Below are 18,908 nucleotides of genomic sequence, written 5' to 3' on the forward strand. Positions count from 1 at the left end.
ATTATGACCAGAAAGGACAACTCTAAGAAGAGGGTTTCAAAAACATTTATTTCAATATTTCACATTGGACTTTGTTTCAAATTAATAAATTAATGAAGATGTCTATTTTTGCTCTAAATGAAGCCACCAATTCCCATAGTAATTTGGGTACATCAGGAGAAGAGTCATGGCTCGTCACAATGTAGACAGGATTCGGCACCTCCGGTTGTACCAACTGCGTGCAGGTATCTTGGAGATGACAATATTGCAGCTTCAGCGTGCCTGCAAGACCCACTGAAGAGAGAGAGTGTCACAGATTGTGCCAAGTCCTTATAGTGAACAGAAAAGGGCAAGAAAACATCAAGACCATTTAAGCATCGGAACTGCAAAAGATTACAAAACTTTGGTGAAAAGGTTTTAGTGCTACAGGTGAACAGAGCCTGCTGAGGAAGGTTCCTTTGTTTCAGAGATGGGGAAAAAAGCATACTTTGTTGTTGTTTTTTTTGCTCTTTACTTTAAACATCTTAAACATAAATGTTAGACACAGTACAACATAATAGAGTGAAGCCAGAGCACAAGGTAGAATTGTGAAAAGAGATTCTAAAACTACAGTTTTGTTTCTTTTTTCTTCAAAATTGGCGAGAGGGAGTGATCGCTACAAAATAGTTAACGGACATGCAGAAAAAACATTTTTGATTTTACATTACTCTTTCAGCCATATCAGGAACAGCCTAATCTTAAGGAAAGAATTAAGCACCTAAAACACAACTTACTAGGCACAACTGAGAAAGGTTTGAGAAACATTTGCTAGTTCATGGTCTTAACAAAGCTGTATTTTGCAACAAGTCAATGACTAGCCAAAGATTCAAAAGTTTGACATAACCAAAACAGGAGTTTTTAGAGTTATAAAGCGTAGAGGAAAGAGCACAGTTCTTGTTACAGAAATGCAAAGTACCACTCGAGCATTTCAGCACTTCTCAGAATTTTTTTCTGGAAACTCCATGCCATTCCTTACACTTTTAAGGAAACATTCGATGTGAGCTGTATTTAATGAACACCTTGTGTTTATCCTCTTGCCGGAATGGGTTCTGCAATGTACAGCAGACATGACACCAGAAAACAAAGGTAAAATCAATGAACTGGAATCAGGAAGTCTTTTTCCCTTCAGGCTCGTGTTACACAGCACCAGTATCGTATGGAGCAAACTCTGATCAAGTGTGGTTCCAGTTAGTTGTCATCGCTGTCCGAGTCAGACGACAGCCTCTGCTCAGCCACTCTGTGCATGTCTTCTTCTAACGTCACCAGCTTGCCATCCGGTCCCACTCTCATAGGCTGTATCACCTGCTCCCTGAAAGGAGAGATAGCAGCTTTTAACCCAAAGCAAATCAACATGAAATCTGTAGGTTTTAAATTTAATTGACAAGCCCACGATGGCACAGAGGTTAGCGCTGGGGCCCTGGGTTCTGTTCCTGGGGTGCTATGTGTGTGTGGAGTTTGTATGTTCACAGGTGTTCACATGAGTTTCCTCCAAGTTCTGCGGTTTCCTCCCGCAGTCCAAAGACATACCGGCAGGTTAACTGGCTTTTGGGAAAACTGGCCTTAATGTGAGTGTGCATCTGCCTGCCTTGTGATGGACCGGGACGATAACCTTGCACCCACTGCTGGCCCGGAGAGACTCTGGCTCCCTTGTGACCCCATATTGGATAAAGCAGTTAGAAAATGGATGGATGACTACACCAATTGTTTATGTTGCCCATATAAAGGAGGATTTACCTATTTAAAAAAAAACGGTTTCTAACCTGCTCGGTATGTTCATCTACAGTATCGGCTTCAGGGGGCTTTTTTTCTCAGCTGAACGCAGGTTGCTATTGAACTGCATAGTGGCCATTAATGATATATCAGCCCCGAGCAGCGGGTGAGCTGTACCCTGCAGAGTGCTTAAAGGACAGCAGCAGTGCCTCCCACCCTGCCTTCTTAACATGCTGTCAGTCATGCTGGAGTGACAGCTGCCCCTCACTCCAGTTGTCCCTCACGCTGTGAGCCTTTTGCATAAGAGGATCACTTGAAAACATCGGTGCCAAATGTCGGGTTGACACAACCCTGTCTGCCTAGGACAGTGCAGCTGGCAGGATTTACAGCTGTGAGAACTATCGGGATTTCGGCATGAATGGCCCCTAAAATGGGACCTGATCTTCATCTAAGTCAAAATAATAAATCATATTTGACAACGTTAGGAAACATCTCGGTGAATGGAAAATCAATATGTGCTCTGCTGCCTGGATTTGAGTCTAAACTGGGATATTCGGCGTCGTTTTCCCATGAGCTGCTACCCCATATATAGGAAGTTAGCGTGTTAGTTGCATAAGCCGTCAGTGCAGAAAGCTTAGGGAGCAGTCGGAGTGACATTATCCAGACCTGATGATAAGCAGATGCACTGAATGAATAAAAATAGAGTTGGTATATTGATTGTCTAGAGCTTCTTAATGGGTACAGTGTAACAACATCACTGCCTGCAGAGAGGGTCCTATACATCTACAGTCTTATTGCATGCAGGCACTTGTTTATTAGCAAAGGCATGGTGTGCGTATGACATTTAAATCTAAGAGGAGACGACATATCAGTGTGTATGACAGCCTGGGATGTGACAGACTCCACATTACATGAGCTGTCAGGCTAATCAAAGACTTGTACTCCAGAGGTGACACATTATAATTTATTTGCATTATGAATGACATACTTCCATGGTATCCTAGAGGATGCTGAAAGTTTTGAAATATGCAGAAATCCACAGGGAGGGGTATTTATTGGTAACTATGTCTGACTGGCAATGTTACCCAGTGCATATCAGATTAAGAGGCAAACACCTGAGATCAGGATAATACCCTGCAGCCCATCCTGTCTCACACAGAGCTTCATTAGCAACTTCAAACACTGTTTGTTTTCCATCAGAAGTCAACAACGTGCTCCTGGATGTTTATTTTCACGTGACAATGTGAAAGTGAAAGAGAGCATGTTGAAGAGCAGGGTGTTCAGACAAAGGCCAGGGTTAGTATGAACAAAAACAATAGTGAGCATGTTTGAGCTTGGAGAGAAATTAGACCGCAAAAACTGTCAGCAGCACCAGTGGCATGTTGTACGCTTCGTGTTAGACAGCATGGCAGTGTAATCTTCTGTTGTTTCCACCCATTGCAGTGTTGCAACAATGAGTGAACATCAATTGCTGATTACAGGTATGGAACTTAAAAGCTGTACAGTTCATGTATAACTTACTGTAGGTACCTGCAATGCATATTTTCTCTTGCTTTCTGTATTTTCCTTCAGCAAAAAAGATGACAATTTATGTCAGATGCAATGTGCTGTAGTTGATATTCATACGGTGCCTTACGTTTTCTCAACGTGGATTTGAAAATACGCCAACATTGGAGACCTTGACAAATGTGGTATGAAACCCCCTGACATTTCTAAAATTATGCTCATCTGTTTTCAGTTTCTCTATGTAAATCCTCTCAATGTAATTGAGAGTCATCACACACAAGGGCACGAGGAAGGCACCATGGGCCACAGAATTCAAAAAGATTGAAAGATTCTTCTGCTTGACAGCTGTGAAATTGAAAAGCATAAATTCTATACTGTCCACAACATTTGCTAATTTTGAAAATGATTCAAAAGACATCTGTTCTACTGTCTGTCAGTAGTGCAATTTCCTACCTCGAGAGTTTGTCGAACATATTGACTAACTTCATTGCTTCATATTCTTTTTGTTCATCTGTCATTCCCTCCATGGGGTTGGGTAGTTTCTCCTCTACACGGCCTGTCACTGGATTAATGCTGAAAAGGAACAACAAAAAATAATAATTTACCTAAAGGCGATTTATAGACTTTGAAGTTAATACATAATGCGCCATGAAATATTCTAGTGATGTGCTTACTAAGTTCTGAGTTAAAGGCGAAGAAGACAAAGTGTGCTGGAAAAAGCTAGCACAACGCTTGCTCGATCTGATTAAAAGAATGCCATTTGCTATTACAACACATCATCCTGAATTCAGTCAATGGTGAGGGTCCAATCTCACAGAAATGAACTGCTTCTTTCTCGAAAGCAGCTTTTTTCAGCACTGGACTAAGGTTCCGTTTTAAACCTGACTGTACATCATCAATCACACAATCAGATACGGAATTTATACTGAAAGCAGCTTTCTCGGTCACCATCACAAGGCACATGTTTGATGTGAAACCACAAATGATGATCATATATTAATGGTGAAAATTGTTAAACAGTAATACTTCACTGCATTAGATGCAATACAGACCATACAAAGTATGTATTTTTTGTGGTCTGTATTTCAAGCTATCATCTGCCAGGTTGTGGGGGTCGAGTCCCTCATGCAGACACTGCTGTCTTGAGCGAGGTGCTGTACCCCAGTTGCTCCAAGTCTGTGGGGAGCATCATTGCGGTGGTCATCCCTGTGATGGACTAGTGGTCCATCCAGGCTCGGGGGGCAGAATATGTGCTCTCTATTCCTCTTAACGCAGTAGAAACCAGGATATGTTCACGCCAGAACAGCTGTCGTGGCTCTGGTCTGGCTTTTCGCTCGACCTTTTCCCCACTCGTAATGGGTAAAAGGTGCCGCTTACTTGGGTTTTGCTTCCTTGTACTCCTCCGTGTCCGTGTCTTCGTCCTCCGAGTACCTGCCTTGGCTCCTTCCGCCCCCCATCAGGCCCCGGGCGGCCAGCAGGCCGGCGGCGTTGCCATAGCCGGTGTACTTGACGAACCTGGAGACTGAGCGCAGGACACAGGGAGGCCCTGAGGAGCAGCCGGGCCAGTTCTCCACAAACAGCCAACCACAGTTTGACCATGCAAGAGCGGATACTCACTGGGACCACACTGTTTTAAAGTCAATATCAAGTGTCCCAGCGCAAACAAGCACTTACTGAGTGTGCTCTCCAAGCCTGTGGTCGTTAAACCCAACCAGACAGTGTTTCCGAACAAATCGGACCTGTGACTGTTCACAAACACACACTTGAAGCAGAACAGTAGGATGGCTTATAATGCACATACATCAAAATGAGCCTAGATCAAATATCTTTCTCAATGATTAAAAATGCATATGGATGTTAACCGAGAGCTGTATTCACTCAGTTCACTGATAAGAGTACAATTTAAGAAGGGATTATACAAAAAGACAAAAGGGTTCCCATTTAAAAAAACGATGAAAAAGGTTAAACTACTGTACGTAACAAGGTAAATACTAATGATCTAAACCAAACCAAGAAAGTGTTCAGGAAACATTAAATATATATTTTTAAATGCACACCTGGCATCAAGGCTGACTCCAGCCCGGTCATAAGGTCATTCTTGCAGAGCACTGTACAATAACTGAATTTCTTTACGTTTCCAAATAAATAACAGTCTGTGCTCCAGCTGTGGAGCTCCACTCACCACTCTCCTTGCAGAGCACGAAGAGTAACTCCGCAGCGCAGTGCTTGACGTCAGTGTCTATGTGTGTCATCAGACGCACCAGCTTGTTCCGCAGGGCGCTGCCCACCTCTGGGCGGTTCTTCACATCGCGCAGTGGAGGGAGAACCTACCAGGACGCACAGCCAAAAAACAGAAGGCCAAACACGATGGCTTTGAGCTGAAGGAGGCAGTGTGAGAGACCTACAGCTATGAAAGTTAACCACACTGAACAGGGAGTCATTTGTGGCTGCTGCCCCCAGAAACACTGCAAGGTAACAGTGCCTCCACTGGTTAACAAAGTACAAGGCGGCGTAGCAGGAAAGCAGGCCTCACCTTCATCCTCAGGAATTTCCTGGTCTCTCTGTGAACGCGAGCACTCTCTGTCAGGAGATTCAGGGAGGGGGTGAGGGTCTCTTTTAGCTTGTGCCCCTGGCATTTAACAAAAAGAAAAGCATTCGATTTAGAAAAAGTAACAGAGAAAAGGAGAAACAGTTATGCACAGTTGTGTACCTGGCAGTGGTCTGAGCCAGTGTTGTCCATAAGAAGATAGGTGACACCACTACAGACAGAGTTGCTGCTGAGTACAGAATTCTTGAAGCCAAATGTTTCACAAGTTTGTTAGTTTAAAAACTCTATACCATGTCATCTTTAAGATATATATATATAGTATATTAAAAATGTTTACAAGTTTTAAAGCAGATTTTAAAATGAGAATCTCCAGTCAGTTTGAGTAAGGCCCCATGACAAGGGCTTCATATTCTAATTCAAATGGACCATATATACCGAGATGCATTAAAAACGAAAATCTGTGTTCCGTAAAAAAAAGTATTAGAACCAGAAACGTGTACAATAGACAATTATTCACTAACCCAGCTAATACTGAAATTGCTTTTAATGAGAATTCCAGCTCCTGTTTGTTTTCCTGAATACCCAGGGCCCATCTGCAATGCGTCTCTGTTGTAATACCTGCCTTAAAAACACTCGCAAGCAATCAAGCAAATAATCAGCGCAGCTCCTTGCAGACGCTCTCGTGCGAAAAACACGATACTCTCCAAGGCAAAAAAATCTCACTGGTGCCTTTTCCTAAATTCAGAGGGATTCAGTAAGCTGGAAGGCAACCTAGGTTTTCAAGCACAGCCTCCTTAGGTTTGAACACCATCATATGTCATATTTACCTCCTTCAGCTTTCCTCATAAGCTTAAAAGACTGAAAAAACTACAGAGACAAACTGTGAATTTAAATTTAAATTGTATTTAGACCCTTTTATGAAACTCCAAGTTTGAGAAGCAACATTTATATTTCATTTTAAAAAAAAGATAAGCATGATGAGGCCATTCGGCTTACTGTATGTTGTTCGAGTTTCACTGAGAGATGCAAGGAGACGGTAAGATAATAACAGAATCCCACGTAAGAATACGCATTGCAGAGAACAGCAAAAACCATGAACAGCTAATTATACATCCATCCATTTTCTAATCTCTTCTTGCAATTCAGGGTTCTGGGTCCCTGTAGGGGAATAATCTCTAACCCCAGAACGGAGGACTCACCCGATCCAGCCTCTTCTCCATGAAGTCCAGCAGCATGTTGACGGCGTCCATATTAACCCCCATGTACTCAATGGAGCCCTGCTGGACCTTGGGCATAAGCAGCACGTCCAGGCACATCAGGGGCAGGTTCCCCAGCAGATTCACTGTGTGACTGAGACACAGACCCTGCACTCAGATGCTGGAAGTGAAATCCTAGACCGTGAAATTCGGTCTTCATAAACAAGCATCGTGTTCGATCATAGCTGAGCCAAGGTGGGTTTCTGTACATCTGAACTGGATTTCTTTAAGCCTAGATGTGCTTCAGATTGTTGTCTAATCAGAAATGTAGTCTAGAGTCGTTTTCTAGCCCTTAAGAGGCAGGACTCTCTTGTCTGTCTCTTTTGATGTGGGATAAATTAGAGCAAATTAAAGCAAAATTCACTGGACATCTGGAAAAAAGTCAATGGCATTCTTCGCACCAAGTCAAAATTTTGCAAACTTTCACTAATGTGGAATATTGTTCTATTAATTACTAATTCACAGCCTTTTACTTCTCTGCCAAAATCCTCAAAAATGTTTTATGCTGTAAGTGATATTTTTGATGATAGGGCACTGTGCCTATTTTGCCTTTTCGTCTTTCTGTTTTAATTTTGTTGTGACCCCCCTCCTTATCTTCGTTTTGATCTATGCTTGTGGTACTATATGGTAACATTATCTAATGATTTAATAAGAACTTTACCATCTGCCTCTTCTTTAGTTACACGGCCTGGATGAGCAATTGGACTGGAAGTCAGGAAAAGAGAGATGTACAGTGTAGGGGCACAATTCTACAATTTCATTAGACTTAACTCTCACTCTCTGACAAACACACACTATTATATGACCCACAACGTCTCATGTAGAATTACATGATGAAATTATCCTTAGTATGGCATCATATGCAGCAATAAAAACATTCATTGATTTTAATTCCCCGAATAAAGTCACTTGGCACAGGGTATCCTCACGAGGTAAATGTGCTTCTTTAATAAAGCTCCCGCTGTGTGTTGAGAATTAAATGATGCCACAAAATAAGCTGAATTCCCAAAGAAACTGACAAGAAACTCTGCTGAGCTACAATATGTAAGGGTCACAACGTTCTTCAGGAGAAAGGGTGCTGCTTTGCCACATAACCCTGCTCACTCATCCATTTTCGAACTGCTTCACGGGTCAGTCCAGGGTCGCAGGGCAGCCGGAGCCTATCCCAGCAAGCAACGGGCGCAAGGCAGGGTGCACCCTGGGTGGGACACCAGACACTAGACTGTCATGATACCCCAATACAATCTTTCCTTATCTAAGAGACAAGGAAATGTAAATTTTCTGCTAATTACTTTTATAACCGTCACAAAAATTCAATTCCCTACACTAACATCTTATTCTAATATGCAACTTGGTCAGCTATTAAATTACATAAAATGAAAACACAGAAATGTACTAAGACTAGTTATGGGCGTAGTTTAAGTACTCCAGTGCAGAAAAATGCACTAGATTTTTTAGGACAAAAAGATGTTTCCTGCACAGAACCAGTCAAATTCTTTTCAAACTGTATTTCAAATTGTATTTGTAAATGGAGAAGATGATTATTTACCATTTGTTTCCCTTTTTTCTTTTTCTACATAGGCCTTCCATGCAGCAGATTTACAGATTTTTTAAATCAGTGAATTAAAAATCAAACCAACAAAGAAATAATTTACTTAAGTGAAGAATGATTTGCAAGCACAAGATAGTTATTAGTCGAATGTGCCGTACCTGCCTTTCTGTGAAAGTCACTCATTTCAGAACAGCAGGTCTTTAAGCCAACAGATGGCTGCTAGGGTTTAGTCTCTTTAGCAGACAAGCGCCTTACTAGCCTCTGGTAAAGAAGCTGGGGCTGTGCTGTTAGCTGCAACTCCCCTGGTGCTGCTGCTGATGGTGTTTATGGAAAAGTGCTTCCAGGCAGCCTAGCCATTTCAAAGCAAACAGAAACTCTCTCTTAACTGTCAGGACCGCCCATCGTCCTGTCTGTCATTTCATTCATTCATGTTTTTTTTTCCCCAAACTGGTTAAACTTCCCAGAATGCAAGAAATTAAAACAGCCAGTAGAACAGGTAAATTAGAACATTCTCAAAGGGAATGCCATGGTTATTTTAGAATGCTGTTAGTTCTGTTCATGGCTGTTCTGTTTAATCTTTGCTGATTGAAACACATTTAAAACAGTTTAAAACAGCCTTCTGTTAACTGAATCATCCAATGCAAGTATTCATCATATAGCCTATTTTGAATTGAAAAAAGCAGCAACAGGTTTGCTTGTAGCTTTGTGAAAGGGAGTCTGTTACCTGTGGAATTCCTCTGTCCTGTCCTCACCATCTGCTTTGCTCATCAAGCAGTGCCTCAGGATAGCTCCCAGACGTCTGTACAGCGCCGCTTCTTCCTGCAGATCGAGAGATCACGCCCAGGGTGTGAAAGTGAACAAAAGTGTCACGAGACAGCTTTAGAAATTTGTCTTAAGGATTATGTGCGGTCTTTTACGTGTTCGCTTAACTTTCTACATGATTTCCCCGATAATTCTTTCCTACTTCCTGATCAGATCTTTCTTTCTTCAAATCAAGGGCGTCTGTCTTCCAACCGATGAGATGGAGAAAGTGTTTCTGAGGAAGTGAAAGCGCTCGGGCGATCGTCTCGGTACTTGTGCGAAATGGGCAATACGCAACCCCCTCTGTCCGGCCTCACCTCATCCACATCGCGGCGGTTGGCGTCAAAGGTGATGTTGAAGAAGATCTTCAGGATCTCCATGGCGCGCTCCGTCTCCTGGCGCGGGAGGGGGACACCGGGATCGCTCCCATCGGCCCGCGCCACCTCAAAGGTGTCCAACCAGCGCAGGCCCAGGGTGCTCTCCAGCGCGTCGGCCAGCAAGCTGACGCCTCTCAGCTCGTGGGCCAGCTGCCCGCGCACGTCCACCCGCAGCGCCGTGAGCAGGAAGGTGAGCCGCAGGTCGAAGAAGCGCACCTCGTGGGTCCACTGCCGGTCGTGGCAGAGCTTGAGGCGCTCGGTCAGGCCCACGATAAGGCGCAGCTCCGCGCCCACTTCCTGCGCGGTGGGGCTGTTGAACACGATGTTGCACAAACATTTCAGGGCCTCCACAATCACGTCCAGGTCCGGGATCTCGGGGGTCACGCCCTCGCTGTGCTCTATACCTGCGTGCCGGCTCAGCGTCTGGACGGCCTTCCGCGTGGTGAAGGGCCCCAGGCAGTTCTTGTCGCGCGACAGAATCCGAATGGTCTCCAGGCACGCCAGCTGGCAGGAGGGCTGCAGGTCCCGTTCCAGGAACCCCAACACCAGCTCCCCCAGCCTCTGGAGGACCCCCCCAAAAAATCCCAACAAAATCCACGTTAAACCAATAAGCGCGATGAGCTGCACAAAGAGGTCACAGGAACGGGATCTGGACCAGCTATGTAATCCTCAAAGCATTTTCGGAAAAGTAATAAGATTAGTTGTAAAGGGAGAAAAAACACTGAACACTAACAAAAGACATCATTATGATTCATCATTCTGCAGTAAAAAAAAACAAAAACATCTTATTCAGCAAGGTTTAGCCAACAGATGCTTGGCCAGAGTAAAATATACTGTCAAATAAGCACAATTCTAAAACACATTGGTCCACATTCTTGCAAAAGACATGGAATTCCTGGGAGAGGCACTGAGATGTCTATTATTGACACGGTAGTGTGGAGATACTAGCACTGTCCAGTGCAGATGGCAACAGCGAGGGGCTCCAGCGTGGCCCGGCGAGGAAAGGTCACGGCTTATAGCTCAGGGTGGAGGGGCAGGACCTGAGCCTTGTCTTTTGTCGACTGCGACTGGGATTCCGCGGGGGACACAAAGGACTTGACTGTCACTGGGTTTGGCTGTGATGAAAATAAATAATAATAATAATAATAATAATAATAATAATAATAAAGGTTTCATTCAAGAGGGGGCTATTCAGTCTTCCATGTCACTACCCTGTTAGTTTCTTAGTGATCCTAAGATTTTGTCCAGCCAGCTCAAACTGGATTTACCAATTCTAATTGTTTTTCAGGGCCTGAAATAATGCTGATTAAAGGATCTATTGAATGTTAACTCACTAATATGTATATTTGTATCAGTCCCAAATGTATTGAGACAGTAATGCCTAAACTCTCATTTTCACTACGAACTCTATTATTTATGGACTTTCTAAGTATTTTGTTTTAGAAAATCAGTTCAGTTCTTTCAGTTCTACCATCCTCGTCGAATTCAATTGATAGTGATGAACCTCTTTATTTTGAAGGAACTAAACTATGGGGACAAATCTCTCTTGACGGTCAGAGACGTTTGCTGTTGGACAATCCCATCAACATAATGCAATTCAACCGGTGTTTTGGAGAAAGTGAAAGACATGAAAAACCTGACCATATTACGGAACCACAGCACATCACCTGCATGGCAAACATTCTGCATAGCAATAACAACAATTTGGAAACTACTGAAGAAGAAAGAAACCACAGGTATAATTATTCAGACAAGAGTGGGCTGACCAGCTGATGACCCAGAAATAAACAGAGCTGCTAAGGAACCCCCTAAAACAACCATCAGTGAAATCACAAACAAGCTCCAGGGTGCAGGGATGAAAATATGAAGATCGTCAGTCTGCAGAACACAGAGACAGCTAAATGATAAATATTACACCACAAGACGTAAACAACGTAAGCAGCAAAAGTATAAAAATCAAAGCAAAATCTGCCTGCAAGTTCAAAGATGAGCCAGGAGGGACCACATTTTGTTCCTGTGCACCATCTGTTCATACTGGAAAACCAGCACCAACATCAGTGACTTACTGTTTCAAGCAAAGATGAGCACTACTCACTGCCTTCTGCTTCCTTTGTATTTTTGGGGTGCACAAGTAGGTGTTTCTCTCAGTTTTCTATTTATTTTCTGACTTGTAAAAAACACATTTTTACTTATTACAATTAAATCATAGCAATAAATACTCTTTATCTCTTTAAATAATTATTTTATGGCAGTTTAGGTCAAAGAAACACACTGGATTCTGACAGAACAATGGCTACAGCAATGAACAGTTCGCAGTGGAGGGAAGAAGTTACACCATCAGGAGCTTTCACATTTGAGTGCAGATGCATTGAGTTGCTAGCCTCAGGGAGAGCTGTGATTATAATCAGTTCTTCTGCTCTTCATGATTAAAAAGGAATTAAAAATCACTGTGTGGCTGGAACAAAAAACACACCAGTGACAATCTTGGTGACAAGATTATAGTATAGCTGGTGACCAGCTACAGTAATCTTAAACTTTTTACTAAAACCCTAAAACCCGAAATGTTAAAGTTTCAATGAATAGTACATATTTATATAAACATAAATGACAATTAATTAAAAATCTAAAGATGCTAACTTCAAAATGCCTCTCAGTTATAAAGTTTGGCATCCAGGGAAGACTTTAAAATGAAGGTTATACAAACATTATTACAGATCCAGATCAAGCATTCATTAAATGTATAATTTCTTAAACACTCTATTTGTATAACATTAGAATCCTACCGCTGCCACTGAGTGCAGTATATCTTTAAGGGCCTAAGATAGACAGCCAAAACCTGTGCCCTTCTAGGTCAAACCACCTTAACAGATCCATTATACTGTACATAGTAAACCCTCTTACATCTTCAGTGTAAAAGCTTATCAGCAACAGGGAAAGCAATCTGGATATCAGTGGCACAGTGCCAGAGGCCCAGAGAGCACCACTTAGCATACCAGTATTATGACTACTGGGGCAGAGGCACTGACAAGTAAAACTAAACCTGCGTTGTCTGCTACTGTACATTTTCCATTGGAGTGAAGTACTGAAGGCTTGACTGCTTTCCAGTTTTGAACCAGACTTCCACAAGAAAAGCTATGGAAAAGTTGAAAGTTTCTCTTACATGCACCCTTTTCAGCGATGGGGAACCAAGAGTCAAAACAGTAGAACATTTGGGAGCTACCGACCTTGCAAATATGTTTCAGACAAAGATTTAATGCTAACAACTAATGCTTGTTGCCAAATGGCTCTTTTCATTAACATGACCACAGATGGAGGCTCTGTGGTCTGATGGTAACTTTGTGAGCAAGACGTACTGTTGAGACTGCAGTAATGCAGAGGCAAGGAGACCCAGACTTCAAACTCTGCTTCATACCCCTTCATACCCAGAAAGATGAGCTTCTCGGATCAAAAAAAACTAAATTATTATCATATTTTGACAACTTCTAATGTAATGATGATCATGTTTGCTTTGTACTGTTTACGCCACTGGAAAAAGAAGTTTCTTTTTCTTCTTCTGTTCCTATTTCAAAACAAATTATTCAGTTAATGCTATTAAAATGCGGCTTTTTATCTAGGTCACATCAAAGTCCCTTACTAAATGTTGCAACTAATAGGTAACCATTTAAGAAACATTTGCAAGAACTTTCAAACAGTGCAGGGACATCACATAGAGCATTAGGGGTTTTAACACAGCAGGCGTCCAAAAAACAAAATAATTTAAGCGGAATGATCCCCTATCTTCACAGAAGAATTGGCTGTAGAATGCATTGGGTACATTTATGACCAACAAATCCTGACTCATTAAGAGTATCAGCTAATTGGAAATGCTTAATGACTTTCACTCTGCTACCAATGATACAGTCAGGTGGGAAGAACATTCATTAGCTGCAGTGTGGCCTCATCGTAAGCTATCTGCCCGAGTGTCCTAATAAGTCAGGCAACGAACCACACCACTTTCCCATCCTCCAGCCTGCTGTAACAGCTGACCCCTGCTGGCCACATAGGGAATAAGAATGAGGACAAAAACTACAAACCCACATTTGAAATATTTTGGCCTTGGTAGAAGGGTGTGGCAAAGCACAAGTTGCTAATGCAAGTTTTGGTTAAAGACCAGAAGTATTCAGCTAAATGAATTCCTTACAATGCTGCTAATATTGCAGATTAACTTAGATCAATATACAGTAGTAATAACATGGAAAAATGGTGTATAATTGCAGGACTGGAACACCTCAAGTGTTGAGTGTGATGCTTTTTAAAATGCTCTATACACTACATTGCCTCTTTGTGCATCAGCTAAACAACCTTACAGTTTCACATCACACAATCTCAAGTTGCTCCAAGAGTTACATCACACAGTGGACAAGAGAACAGATCCTGCAGATCAATTCGATTAGAAGAAAACAAACCCTCCAGCTGAAGAGACGCTTGTCTGGAGACCTCTGTTGACAAGGTGCAGTACAAACCACAGGGTATCTACAGTATATCATGTACAGTATAAACACCAAGGATCCAGTCTGAGAGAAATATTTATTATACTAAAGACCAGATCAAATCAAAACTTCAAACCAGTCACAAACTACAAAAGAGTACTTCCTGGCAGATTTTTGTTTGTCAGTCTTATGCTTTTACTTAAAGTTACTTAGAGTTAGAAATCTGCAATTTAGTAAAAGTGTCCAGTTTACCCTATTTCATAGCCTGGTTTGTAAGACTGACACTGTTAAACAAAACCAGTTAAACCAACATTTATAAAACAAATGTTGAAATAAAACCAGTACGAATGTCGAAAGACATAAATAGCATCCAAAACAATTATTTAAATGGAATAATCCCCTGGAATCATGGGACGTCAGAGGAGCTGTTGTTAATGCGTTCCTTAGCATGTGTCAATGTAGTTCCACCAGTTGTACAAACCTGTGGTGCTTTGTAAAAAGGAAATGTTACAGGCAAATTTCTCGCATATTAAAAAAAACTTTCAGTGCCAGATGGGGAAAATATTTACAGACATTCAATTAGCTTGTTCGATCCGTGTTTGAGTACACATAACAGAGCAAACCTGCTTGAAAACTTTGAAAGCTAAGGTACAGAGACAGTAAACTGACTATTTCGAAATCTTGAAGTGGAGTGTGGAAACCCAGGCCTTATTTTATTATTACCCAATACAAACTAAACTTGCCACCTCACAATGATAGGTGACCATGTATGTTTTTCTTCCCGTTCGGAAGTTGGTGCTTTCGCTTGTTTCTTTACTCGTATGACCACAACCATATCATTCACTATGCCTTTAAATGTGAAGAGTGGCCTGATGCAGCTTATTTGTCCATATCCATTATAAGTTCATATTGATCCATATTCGATAACTACTTTATACAATTCTCCAACAATATTAAATAAAATAAGCCCTGGGTTCTATAAAAGTTTATCTAAAACTGCTATTTATTCTACAGTTATACCTCTTCCAGGTTCTCTTCCTAACAAACAAGCATGCAAGAAAAGGAAGAAAAATTGAAGGTTAGTAAATATGTCTTCTGATATACAGAACAACAATTTGATAGATATTTTCTAAATGAACTCCTTTAATCATCAGGGGCTTTGCTCTAAATTGAAGACAAAAGCTTTCTGGAAGTCTTGTGTTTTGATTTTTATTATTTAATTCATCTGGTAAACAATTAAAATGATTGGTTTTGTTGTTGTTCAGCAGCATTTCTCTATACAGTACCAATGTGGTTAGTTGACAAAAAGACAAAGAAGCAGAGGTCAGAGACACTGCCTTCATACTTTTCAAGAGTCTGAAAAGTGATGACAGAGCATGCTAATCTATTACTTCTCTGAGCCTGTTAAATAATTGCACTGAATAACAAGAGATAGTAACCATACCTGTCTTTCTTCGCACTCATCTGCTTCAAATGTGAAACACTGGCTTTTCTAAAACAGAGACACAAAAAATATATATAATCAATTCTTGGCAACTCATTTTATATCCAGGTAATGTCATCATTTATGAGAGACACCAAGAAGAAAAAAATAACCACTTTTGTTGGCACATACATAAAGGTGCCATGAATAAAGATAGATATTGATTAACAACTTTGTGTACAAACACCACTAATGGGAGAAATATGTCCTGCTGGGAAAAAAAACAGCTTGTTTGTTTTTTGCCTTCATGCATTATTAGGAGCAATCACTCATAACTGACAAAAAGGTTTTTTTGTTAATTATGCAGAATGTTTTACAAATTAATGCTTTGTCTCAGGAAAGAAAAATAATCATTATTTTTGCAACTCTTACTTTGTTATAATGATTAGTTAGGGATCATGACTACATTTGGGATCATGTTTAAATGGGGGTATCACTTTCTACATATGGCCTGTTACAATCCACAACTTTCTATCTTTGCATTGTTCTTCTTCAAATTGTCTAAAACCAAAAACTTTTTTTTCAGTTTTGTATCGTGGAGACTCGCTTAAAAATGTTATTCTTTCTTTTGGTCTGGGGGTATCTCAGTTTTACCTCCTGGAAGGCCTTATTCTAACCTTTCAAGGAAGATAACCTACATGACACCCATCGTGTAGAACAGGAAAGTTGAGTGGAAGCCGGAAGTATTCTGGGGATGAGTTTTTGTCTTCCGTTCATGTAAACTTAACAACTTTTCACATAATGTCAACAAAAGTAAATGCTTGCTCTTTTACTGTATGTAGTCCCACACTATGTACAGCTAATTAGGGTATATCAACATGCAACAGGAAATGACATTTCTAACCCAATTAGGATATGGCTTTAGGATACTGCTGGTGTTAGTCTGAAAGAACAGCTTGTTCTGTCTGTTGCTGTTTGAGATGTGCTAGGGGCAAAAAGCTACAGTACAGCAGCATCACATTCTGCTGAGCGTTCCTTCCAGAAGAAGAGCAACAGAGATACTGTTCAGGGGTATGTAGTCAACGTGACTTCTGTGAGGCACCAGGTGACTTACTGGTCTATAACAGGACAGTTCAGATGAGCTGAGCTGCACATGGCTCAATGATCTAATCCAATTTTCACAACACGCACCGCAGAACAGACCAGAGACTTCCTGGGCAGGATGAAAGGAGTTCCTTGACATTCACGTCAAAGAAAGGCAGCGTATTGAGGAATTACCTCAATGTTCTGTTGCAGAAGTATCTTTAAGTGTGATTTAAATGAAAAGTACATGAAAAGAAAGAACCATTAGTGATATCAGGGGTTTAAAGGAATATCACATATGCTAATATAGATATAAGCATGCACTATTTTTGCATGTACAAAAATACAGATTACAAGGTGGGGAAAAAAACAAAATCAGATTTTATCATATTGATAGTTGACCTGTTTTCACGCTGTGTTTGATCATTTTCAAAGTTGAATGGTCGAACCTTTTTCAGTAGATACATTCATAAACAAATGCCGACATTGGGCATTTTAAATGCTTTGACAAGAGATGGAAAAAGACAAGGACAAAGCCCAACCCCAATCTTAACTATGGATTTCAAGCTCCTTGCTGATTAAAAGTATCTGATGGTATTGATGTACTCTAAGGCTGTTAATATTCTTTAAAACGTTTATCAGATTTAGGCACTAAAAGTATAAGAGGCTCTTACACCCTCATTATAACAGTGATAACTAGTTGCATTAAATGATCTGTAAGTCATACCATGTAAAATGTAGAGAAACAAAAAATACACACAAAGTATCTTCATTTCCACACCAGATTTCACAACTTCAGAGACCGTTATATACAGTACTTGCATCAAAGCAATTGTATGGAGTACCTACTCTGATAAGTAAAAACAGTTCACAAAAAACATTAAGTAAAAATAATAGTAAAAAGTTGCCTGCTGATGTATTATTCAGCTTGCTAGAAGGAACTTGGAGTGAAGCTTGGGTTCCAGAGCTACATATTAAAATAATAATGACTTCAATTAAGATATTTACTACTACACTTGAAATAACAGCTGCACAGAATAAATCAATAGTTTGCTACACTATCAGAATGGCAACTATGGTGAAGGTGCTTTACACACCTACTATTAACACAGAGCTGTATCTTGCACTCTCAGCCCAAGACCATTGCCCCAGTCTTCCTGTATCTCAAAACCAACAAAGATCTAGATAATTTTAAGTATTACATATACGTTTTGTTCTTCAAGGCTGTGATGGTGATTATTGATATAAAAAATAATGTTACATTTCTGCCTGCATTGCACTATCCAAAAGCATTGGTATCAATGACAAAATAGCCTGGGCAAACTGTATTCCAGCGAGTGGATGTACCATTATGTAAAATTATCATCGTTAAATAATGCTGAGAAATAAATGTAAAAGTTACTACCAAGAATATACGCCTGCGTTTTAGGGCGACACTGTTGTTATGGCTAATTATTTTCATTTAAAATTTAAAAATGCAAACTGTACCATTGTGAATGGCAGTTTGATTCAATAAAATTAAATGCATTCAAGCTGACAACCAGGGCTCCCTAATCCAGATCACATCGAAGCTATTAAATATGTTACACTTAGGATGTTCACATCATGTCAGGATGGTAATGACAGAAAACATGCATTTCTGTAAAAATAGAAGGTAGTCGGCTAAACACACTAACAAATCACAGATACTGTATACCCTGCATTTCGAAGCCCACACATGGAAACACGGTTAACGGATACGAATCGTATATATAAATATACAAGATGTTAACCAAATACGTATAAAAATGAAAAATACTAAATTATACCTCCTTATTGTAAGCCTGCAGTGCCTTCAATGCGGCATCTTGGTCTCCTGTTTGCATCGTTTCTATGATGGCATTGAATTCCATTTTCATTGCTGTATTACAGACGCAGTTATTGTTGTTCAAGTCAAACTGACAACCACATACACGCCTTGCTTTGGGTAATATTCTGATGTGTCTCACTGCGTTACCTTACTCTACCAGCTCTTATCCCTGAAACTCGAAAGTCCTGGAACAAGATTAACGCAGGATTGTAAGCGTGCGTAAGGATTTCTGGGAAATGTAGTTTTACGTTTTTGTTTCTACACGATCAGGTGCAAGTCTCTAGGTGTAATACTGCTACAATATGCTGGGGATGTA

The 18,908-nt window shown here is 40.7% G+C and overlaps 1 protein-coding gene across 2 annotated transcripts; it reads right to left on the reverse strand.

The window, feature by feature from the left end:
- Positions 1-29: 29 nt before the first annotated feature.
- ric8a (RIC8 guanine nucleotide exchange factor A) lies at positions 30-18,803 on the reverse strand. 2 transcript variants are annotated; one of them, XM_015338296.2, is made up of 11 exons: positions 18,552-18,803; positions 15,682-15,729; positions 15,258-15,275; positions 9,709-10,329; positions 9,315-9,409; positions 6,982-7,132; positions 5,768-5,863; positions 5,417-5,561; positions 4,612-4,756; positions 3,688-3,807; positions 30-1,327 (listed from the first exon to the last, which is right to left on the reverse strand). In XM_015338296.2, the coding sequence occupies exons 1-11, from the start codon at positions 18,639-18,641 to the stop codon at positions 1,207-1,209; spliced, it is 1,650 nt and encodes a 549-aa protein (XP_015193782.1). In that variant the 5' UTR covers positions 18,642-18,803; the 3' UTR covers positions 30-1,206. The 2 variants fall into 2 exon arrangements, with proteins under 2 accessions (XP_015193782.1, XP_006642644.1); XM_006642581.3 differs by lacking the exon at positions 15,258-15,275.
- Positions 18,804-18,908: the final 105 nt, after the last annotated feature.

The sequence above is a fragment of the Lepisosteus oculatus genome, chromosome 21 (assembly GCF_040954835.1).
Source record: "Lepisosteus oculatus isolate fLepOcu1 chromosome 21, fLepOcu1.hap2, whole genome shotgun sequence".
NCBI classification, from domain to species: Eukaryota; Metazoa; Chordata; class Actinopteri; order Semionotiformes; family Lepisosteidae; genus Lepisosteus; species Lepisosteus oculatus.